Here is a 9,685-nt window from a genome sequence, read left to right as displayed (position 1 = left end):
GTACTCAAGTCGATCTTCCGATTCTCATACGCCGAACGAGTTTGCCCGAGGAATTCTGCCAAGTTTTCACACTTGTCCGAGAATTCCTGCACTCGTCTGTACCGAGAACTCGACCCGTCCGAGAAACTTCGGTTCTCAAGTCGAACATCTGTTCAAGAGTTTCCCGCCTAGCCGAGAACTCTCTCCAGACCCGACGCGTCCGACTCGCATCCTTGTCCGAATTCTCGGCCAAGTTTGCTCGTTCCGTCCAAGGAACTCGGCTCATTACAAGCCAAGGCCCGACACTTCCCGCAACGGTCCAGACTAGCCCGGATCCTAGTCTCGGTCCTCCCAGCGAATCTCGGACTTCTCCCAACAAGTCCGAGCTTTCCGACCAATCCCAGACTTTTTCCAACAGTCCGAGGTTCCCGACCCGTACAGTCCGCCATATTCCGCACCTTTACACGGCTGTACGGAGTGTCACGTACCATCGGTCGAACCCAGCGACTAGGTGTGTGACATTTTTGGGGGCTTAGGGATGACGTTCGGCTCGAGGTGAACCGAAGGGATCCGCGGACGCTGGACGATGCAATCGCCATTGCCGAGTCAATCCCGGACTCCGGACGTCCACCGAGGCCAACGCAATCCCAAAGCCATCCCGAGCCACGTCCCGAGCCACGCCACGAGCCTCGGCCCGCTGCCTTCCAAACACGTAAGGGTCCTTACAAGCCTCCATCCAAGCCCCCTTCTCCGTGTTTCCATTGCGAATGCCAAGCTCACGGCCATCATGGGCCAAACCAACGGTGGAATCAAACACCTTGGTCATATGGCTTCTCCGGCTCCAAAGTCAAAGCCCGAGGACGGCGGCCTCCTCTACACGGACGTCAACATTTACGGTAATATCTTACCCGCTATGTTAGACACCGGCGCGTCCCTTTGCTTCATTGACGCAGGAATCGCAAAGATGCTCAACCTAAAGGCGGACCCGAATGGTGGTACCGTCAAGGCGGTCAATTCCCCGGCCCAAACAGCCACGGGGATTGCTCGGAACGTTCGGATCCAGATTGGAGATTGGGACACACGTCTCGACTTCATGATCCTCCCCATGGACGATTTCAAACTCGTTTTCGGCCTTCCCTTCTTTCGGGCAGCCAACATGCAACTTTCGGCGTCGCACAAGTCCCTCATCATCTTGGACGACGTGCAACCGACCATTGTCCCTCTTCGGTGCGTCCCGAAGGGCGTTGCTATCTCGGCCTTACAGTACAATGATCCTCCCCATGGACGATTTCAAACTCGTTTTCGGCCTTCCCTTCTTTCGGGCAGCCAACATGCAACTTTCGGCGTCGCACAAGTCCCTCATCATCTTGGACGACGTGCAACCGACCATTGTCCCTCTTCGGTGCGTCCGAAAGGGCATTGCTATCTCGGCCCTACAGTACGATGGTCCGACCAAGATGGGTAAGCCGACTCAATCTCGACGTTCATCGCCTCTCCGGCAGCCCCCATCAAGGTACGCGACCATGTACTCTTCTCGGCCTCGCCCCAAGTCTCGCCCACAGCAGCAACTCTCGGCCACATCACTCGGAAAGATGGCCGAGACAGTCCTCTCTTGCCGCGAGTTCTCCCCGACCCAACGGGAGTACTTGATTCAATGGAAGGGCGAACCACATTGGGAGAGCACTTGGGAAGCTTCGGACCATTGCCAAGGATTCGCGGGACTTATCCGCGAGTTCGAGGCCAATTGGTTCTAACCCCTTTGTTTTGCAGGACGACCATTTCAATAAGGCACAACGGGGACGTCGCACGTTTAAGTGGGGGAGAATGTAAGGGAGAAACTTTTTGCGTCTATTTCTCCCTTCCCATGAACGTCCCATGGTTCCTTGGCGGGTCTTCTCACGTTCGGACATCGCTTCTCGACCTCAGCCATCCTCTTGGACCATGCTCGGACCATGACTGGAGACCTCGGACCTTCCTCTCCCTCGGACCATCGAAGAACTATCCATGGACGAACCAACCTTATCCCCGGCTCACTTGGAGAATCACGGACCACGCCTCTTCGGACCAAAGTCTAGTTTTGGACAGCCCACTACTTGGACTTGAAGAGTGACGACTTGGGCTTCCTTCCCAACAAGCCCAAGTCCTTTGATCAAGCCCATTGGTCTCTCACATGGCCAAGCCCATCAGCCCTCTCTCGGCCCATTCGCATGGAGCCCTCATTTGGTCCAGATTCATCCGAGTGCAAGATAAGGAAAGTATCATTGATTGATTGGATCTTGTCTTTTGTGTATGGAATGATTGAGTTAATCACCCGATTGTAGGATTGATTGATTGTCAATCAATCAATCTCGGATTTGTGGCTTTCCCTATGTGCTTCGGACCCTTAGCCTATAAAAGGGACCCCAAGCTCATTTGAGAAGTCATCCGGAAATCTTCTCTCATTTCTCTCTTGGCCTTTTCTCTCATTCCGCCGACGGTCATCTCCCTTGTAAGACCGCCGGCGTCCCCTTGGTTCGTTTTGCCACTTAATAAAACCGTCCTCGTGTTTTGGATTCATCTCGACTTGTCCCTTTGTTTCTCGTACGCCGAACGAGCTTGCCCGAGGAATTCTGCCAAGTTCTCACACTTGTTCGAGAATTCTTGTACTCGTCCGTACCGAGAACTCGATCCGTCCGAGAAACTTCGGTCCTCAAGTCGAACGTCTGTTCGGGAGTTTCCCGCCCAGCCGAGAACTCTCTCCAGACCCGACGCGTCCGACTCGCATCCTTGTCCGAACTCTCGGCCAAGTTTGCTCGTTCCGTCCAAAGGAACTCGGCCCATTACAAGCCAAGGCCCGACACTTCCCGCAACGATCCAGACTAGCCCGGATCCTAGTCTCGGTCCTCCCAGCGAATCTCGGACTTCTCCCAACAAGTCCGAGCTTTCCCGACGAATCCCGGACTTTTCCCAACAGTCCGAGGTTCCCGACCCGTACAGTCCGCCATATTCCGCACCTTTACGCAGCTGTACGGAGTGTCACGTACCATCGGTCGAACCCAGCGACTAGGTGCGTGACATATTGACCCAAAAATTACGTCCCTTTCCCTCAAATAGAATCAAACACTCAACTTTAAAATACATTGCACTCTATATTGACCATTACATTATCCATCAGTGGGTTTTAAAAACTCACATTGCATTGTAGAGAAATCACAAAGTCGCCACATATATATATATATATATATACATTTTGATCAAGCCCATTGGTCTCTCACATGGCCAAGCCCATCAGCCCTCTCTCGGCCCATTCGCATGGAGCCCTCATTTGGTCCAGATTCATCCGAGTGCAAGATAAGGAAAGTATCGTTGATTGATTGGATCTTATCTTTCGATTATGGAATGATTGTAATTCGCCCGATTGTAGGATTGATTGATTGCCAATCAATCAATCCCGGATTTGTGCGTTTCCTTATGAGTTCTTGGACCTTAGCCTATAAAAGGATTGTAAGACCGCCGGCGTCCCCTTGGTTCGTTTTGCCATCTAATAAAACCGTCCTCGCATTTTGGATTCATTCACTTGTCCCTTTGTTTCTCATTTCGTCTTCTTTTCGATTCTCGTACGCCGAACGAGCTTGCCCGAGGAATTCTGCCAAGTTCTCACACTTGTTCGAGAATTCTTGTACTCGTCCGTACCGAGAACTCGATCCGTCCGAGAAACTTCGGTCCTCAAGTCGAACGTCTGTTCGGGAGTTTCCCGCCCAGCCGAGAACTCTCTCCAGACCCGACGCGTCCGACTCGCATCCTTGTCCGAATTCTCGGCCAAGTTTGCTCGTTCCATCCAAGGAACTCAGCCCATTACAAGCCAAGGCCCGACACTTCCCGCAACGATCCAGACTAGCCCGGATCCTAGTCTCGGTCCTCCCAGCGAATCTCGGACTTCTCCCAACAAGTCCGAGCTTTCCCGACGAATCCCGGACTTTTCCCAACAGTCCGAGGTTCCCGACCCGTACAGTCCGCCATATTCCGCACCTTTACGCAGCTGTACGGAGTGTCACGTACCATCGGTCGAACCCAGCGACTAGGTGCGTGACATATTGACCCAAAAATTACGTCCCTTTCCCTCAAATAGAATCAAACACTCAACTTTAAAATACATTGCACTCTATATTGACCATTACATTATCCATCAGTGGGTTTTAAAAACTCACATTGCATTGTAGAGAAATCACAAAGTCGCCACATATATATATATATATATATACATACCTCGTGAGATTTCCATATATATATATATATATATCATTTTATGCTACAAGGAATAGGATCCTTCCACGCACAAACGCAAACCTCATGAGACGAGAGTTGCATAGCAAGCATGTTTCGTTTTTCTCCTTTCTTTTTTAACCCATCTTTTTTCCACCTTAATTACAAATCTGCCACCGTAACAAACGGTGAATCTGAATCTAACTGCGACCACGAAAAGAAAAAAGACGAAAAAAAAACAAACCGAGGGAACCAAAAAAAGAAACCATGGAGACATTGATTCCCTCCGTGCAGGATCAGATCTTCTGATCCCAACACACTTCTGGTCGGAACGGAGAACCAACGAGGGATGATTTCATCAAAATATGTCAGTAAAAAGCCCAATCTGCGTCTTTTTTTTTGGGGGGGATCAAGCGTTGATCTCTGAATTGCACTGGTGCTCTCTGCTGCAGCTTCTTCTTCCCCAAAACATCATGCTCGAGCATGTCGTCTTCTCCAGTCTCGGCCCTTCTAACTTCTCCTGCTCTGTCGACACGATCTGTGACCTTCTCGGAGTCAACGACTCGTCGGATTCTGCCCGCCTTTCCGTATCCTGAGTCTCAAAGTTCGGACATGGCCCATCATTACATGTGCAAATGGGAATGGCGACTGAAGGGAACGGGCTACACGTGACTGGACAGAGCATATCCGATGAGACGGAGGAAACCCGGGTTTTGCGTACATCTGTTGTCGGTGAAGATTGGTTGGTCATGTCCCGTGTGTGAAGCATGCAAGGCGTGCAGAACCCGAGTGATATCGGTAGCTTCATTTCTCTGGTTAAGGAGCTCGAGAGCCGGTTGAATGAGACGATCCCGTGTCTGCAGAGAGGGCAAGGGATTGAACCCGGAGGAGGGCCTACCGTCTCGGAAGGAGCGTTGCTCGTCGAGCATAGGTATAGAGCGCATCTCACACAGAGCTGATGACCGCAACCTGAAACAAGGCATGAAACCACAACATCTCAGCAGGACATTTGACAAGAACATTGAGGAGAATAATGAGTGGAGTTTAAAGACAGACCTTCAGAAGCAACACTACATGTCCTTTCCAGGCAAACAGCGCAGATATCAACATCATCTGCAATGATTGTTGACTGCAATCCAAACTCTCTGGAGCCAAGCCAAGAGAGTGGACAAGCAGCATCAGTATTATGAGAAACAATACTACACCATGATTCTTAGTATGTTATGGTCTGGTGACAGCTTTATGGATATTATTCAATCCCATGAAGGTTGTTGAGAGAGTGAGTAAAATTTTCGGACATGGAGACATTGAGAATATCTTGGTACTGAGATATCGTCCAAAGAAACAAGCTTGCTAATTCACGGGGCATTCGTTCGTCTATGAATCAAAGCAGAGGATATTCGGTTATCAACTGATAGATAGACCCGTGATTACCTTGCTATGTTGAGTATGCTCAAGAGTGGCAGTGATAAATAGTTGGAATGAGGAAATCGTGGAATGACAACATCTGAGTTAGGTGAAAGCAAGGGTTCAAGCCAATGACGTCCCCACATCCTAGCAATGTCAAGAGGTAGCCACCTACAAGCATTTGAAAGAAAGAACTTCCATTTGATTGAGAAACATCGAATATTTCTACAGCTGTATAATCGATGAAATGGGATTTACCCGTTGCAGTTCAATGTCATCCGGCTTGCACCTCTTGCAAGGAGAATCTGTGAAGAAACAGGCATGAAACGGGTATATGCTCATACTTTGCCTCTACAAATCTACGAATTATATATCGAAACCGAAGGGAAAATAGTTAAACTTTCTTACCTGACAACATTTCAGATTACCACCACATGCCGCGTAGTGCAAAGGCGTGCTTCCAGCTCCTGAGAGAGAAAGTTCAAAACATTCATTATGGGGACACGATACAAAGAATCTCTAGCCAAGAAAATCAACATGTCAGATAAGAATGGAACCTATCATATCCATTGATGTCCCATAATGAAATGTCACGGCGGAGACATTCGCCTCAAGATCAAGCAAAAGCTGAACGCAGTCAAAATACCCATTCAATGCAGCCATGTGAAGAGCTGTGATTCCACCGTCAGCTGCCTTATTCACAAACTTAGACAATGCACTGCATCAGATCAGATCAAACTACTCCATTAGATAACAACTTCAGGTATAAGAGCATTGAGAAAACATGTATTCTCCCCCATAGACAGAGATTGTATCAAAATGAAAGTTTTCAGCACACCTTTGCTCAGTTTTGCTCCTTGTTGTTGTGACACTGTCCCCTCTACCAGTTTCGGAGAGAGAATTTAGTTTTTCAAGAGGTGAGCTTGGTACAAAATCTGCCAAGACTAGCCTTATACACCTTGCATGACCATTCACAGCAGCGAAATGAAGAGCCGTCCTTCCACCTAAATAATCAGCTCTTGTAACCTTCAAAGAGAGAATACCCGTCAAGACATGAAGCAAAACCGAATCAACGAACGTAATCTTTCCTGATGAAAGGGAAACTCACATTGCAACGGAATAGCAGCAGAGTTTGCACTACTTCCCAATGCCCGTATCTGCAGGCTTGCATCAACGCCGTCTTCATCAAAAGGTTAAACATGGGGAAACAGGTTGAACCCGCTAATCAGAAAAAATCGGGGCTTTATGGATTTGAGCTTAAAAATGTAAATTTTCACTCAAAGTAGAATTCCTGAGTTAATGGGTAATATCTTAGCAGATGAGGATTGCTTTCTGATTTCTTCCTCAGACAAAGAGTTTCCAGATAATAAACGACACCGGAATTAAGGTAAATCTAATCGGAATAAGCTCAAAATTGACCAAAGATTTCACATTTTGCAGATATAAACCCAAAATCGAGGCAAGAAAATCAAACCCCATTACCTGGCCGCAATAATTCCTCGAATTCACATCAGCACCATTCTCAAGCAACAGAGCGACGATCTAACAACGAGAAACATCGCATAAAATCACTGATTCAACATGGAAAGACACAAATTATGGGCAATGGAGACGAAAGAGAGAGACCCAGAAAGGGGAACCTCGTTATGGCCTTTGGCGGCGGCGAAATGCAACGGAGAATTCAGACCACCGAAGGTGGAGTACTTGGCGAGACAAGGGTTGCAATCGAGCAGCATCTTCGCCTCCACGAAGTCACCATCTCTCGCCGCCGACACCAATCTCTCGCCGGACGCCGAACACCCAAACGAATTGCCCATCTCTCTCTCTCTCTCTCTCTCTCTCTCTGTCTCTCTCTCTCTCTGATTTCAATTGGGTGTGAGGAGAATTAGGTCAACCGTCGTGGAAACATACAGAGGGAAAGAATCGGGGGATTAGATGAGATACTGAAGCAGCACGCGATCTCTCTCTCTCTGCTGATCTCTCTCTCTTTTGTTGGCTTTTTGGGCATTGTTGGGGTTTGTAATTTTGTCCGTTTGAGACAAAAAGAAGGGATGAAGAAGCACAACAACACAACATAATACGAAATTCCAAATTTGCCCTTATCGATTGCCCCTCTTTCTTCGTCAGTTTGCACATTCGTCCTCCGTCCCATTCGTCCACGTGGCTTCCCACTATGAACCCCTCTTCCCTCTATTTCAATATTACTATTTCTTATTTATTCTATTGTTTTCGAGACAAAAAAAATATATATACACATATCGCATTCTTTTACCAACTCACATTTTGACCCAATTATAAAATGATTGAAATATTTTAAGCAAAAAAAAATGTTATGTTAAAAAGTCGGTCCACGAGTTAATTACGATAAGAAATCGTTGGGTTTCATTAAATTTGAATAGAGAATCTCATAGATTTGGTTTTTAAGAAATCTCTATATAAAAAATCTGGTCATCATAATTGGTTGGTAATAAGATTTAGACTTGACAAAGAAATCAATAATATGATCTTGTTTATAGATATCGGTGTGCTTGTATTTATGGCTGCATAGATACTTATGATATGATTTTGTGGAGTGGTTGGGATTTTGCAGTGACTATCTATCCTAGTGTATTATTAAATTTGTTGTGGAAATATCTGTATTATAAAATAAATAAATACGCACAATTCAACAACAATATGAAACTTTGGTCACAAGTCATCATTGAGTTGTGTCAGTCGAAAGTGTACACAGAAGATTGTGTCGGATTGTGTGTGGTAAAAAAATAAAATAAAAGGAAAACTTTGTAATTCATCTTTTTACAAAATAGAAAATTAAGGTAATTTCTAATAATAAGGAAGTGGGAAGCTATGAATGAGTCCGAATTGATATGTGAAATGGGTCGGGTTAAATGGTTCGACCCGATCCAATAAATAAGAAGTATATTTGGGTTTTTTTTAGTCATTTAAATAAATAGATTTAATGGGTCTAATTAACATTGGATAAATCGATTACACACAATAACTAGATGACCATTTTTGACTCGATTTATAACTAAACCGATCTAAACTAAATAACGCGAAATAAACTCCAAATCGTATTCCATTAAAAAATAAAATTTGTATATTTGATTATGAAATTAAGAAAATAAATTTTTTTTGGATCAAAAATATTTTATATATAACAACCGAATTCAAATAGAAACCTATTTGAATCAAATTCAAATAGAAACTCTAGAGTCGAGCGGTCTGAGATTGGTCCGGTTGACACCCTAGTTTTGTGCAGACCGACCACACGAGAAATAGCAAAAAAATGATCCAAATTATGTGAATTTACATTATACTCAAAACTATTTTTCTATAATCTGGAAATTCATCGAAGATTTAGTCTGATTATATATCTATCGAGGATATCCATGTGAATACTCTTCTTCAAATGAAAACTCGAACCCGAATTAGGAAGCCACCGTATTAGTATATTGTCCTCAAAACTTCAAGACACCGAACAAAAAATGAGAATTTTACCTTTTTACCGACAATAAAAAAACCTGTTGAGGTCACGTAAAATTACCAAGAAACATGAACAAATTCCAAATCATAACCCAATCTTTGATCTCCCGCTCGGGTTTCTTCGATTCAACCCTTCAGACAACCCTCCTCCGCAACACTGCTCCACTGACCTGTCTGCGGCCGTGTAGTAGTAACAGTAATGTCCATGAACTGACCTGTTGTGGCCATTGTTGTCCGAGAACTCGAGCCGTTGCCTCGGCGCGCTGACCGACCGCACCTTAGCCCTGCAAGACTCAGTTTTCACCATGTGGTTCGGGTAATACCCCCATGATGAGTACTCGCTCCTCGTCGGCTTGAGCGCAGTCCTCGGAGATTTGCTGTCCGAACGGTACGTTCTTGCGGGCAAGCGTGGCTTCCATGTATCGATCTCGAGTATCTTGTCCTCGCCCTTGTTGTTGTTGGTGTGCCATAGGGTTTCTTCGGACCAGTGGTCTAACCGGTTCGAGCCCGCTTGAGCGCGGTGGTCCATGGCGTTGGAGATGGACCGTGCGCCGAGGGAGGAAGGGAAAGA

General features: G+C 46.1%; 2 protein-coding genes across 3 annotated transcripts; both read right to left on the bottom strand.

The window, feature by feature from the left end:
• Window positions 1–4,233: 4,233 nt before the first annotated feature.
• On the bottom strand, window positions 4,234–7,644 carry LOC104818277 (E3 ubiquitin-protein ligase XBAT33). 2 transcript variants are annotated; one of them, XM_010547787.1, is made up of 10 exons: window positions 7,269–7,644; window positions 7,111–7,170; window positions 6,737–6,808; window positions 6,467–6,654; window positions 6,186–6,346; window positions 6,037–6,095; window positions 5,887–5,933; window positions 5,656–5,799; window positions 5,278–5,366; window positions 4,234–5,190 (listed from the first exon to the last, which is right to left on the bottom strand). In XM_010547787.1, the coding sequence occupies exons 1-10, from the start codon at window positions 7,443–7,445 to the stop codon at window positions 4,631–4,633; spliced, it is 1,557 nt and encodes a 518-aa protein (XP_010546089.1). In that variant the 5' UTR covers window positions 7,446–7,644; the 3' UTR covers window positions 4,234–4,630. The 2 variants fall into 2 exon arrangements, with proteins under 2 accessions (XP_010546089.1, XP_010546090.1); XM_010547788.2 differs by having other exon boundaries at window positions 7,255–7,313.
• Window positions 7,645–9,059: 1,415 nt separating this feature from the next.
• On the bottom strand, window positions 9,060–9,679 carry LOC104818275. The gene has a single exon (XM_010547786.1). It carries the CDS (start codon window positions 9,641–9,643, stop codon window positions 9,200–9,202), a length of 444 nt encoding a protein of 147 aa, XP_010546088.1. The 5' UTR covers window positions 9,644–9,679; the 3' UTR covers window positions 9,060–9,199.
• Between the last annotated feature and the right edge of the window lie 6 nt (window positions 9,680–9,685).

Source organism: Tarenaya hassleriana, unplaced genomic scaffold (assembly GCF_000463585.1).
Source record: "Tarenaya hassleriana unplaced genomic scaffold, ASM46358v1 Cleome29, whole genome shotgun sequence".
Lineage (NCBI taxonomy): Eukaryota > Viridiplantae > Streptophyta > Magnoliopsida > Brassicales > Cleomaceae > Tarenaya > Tarenaya hassleriana.
Note: the sequence above shows the minus strand (reverse complement) of the source record. Positions and strands in the feature narration are given on the sequence as shown.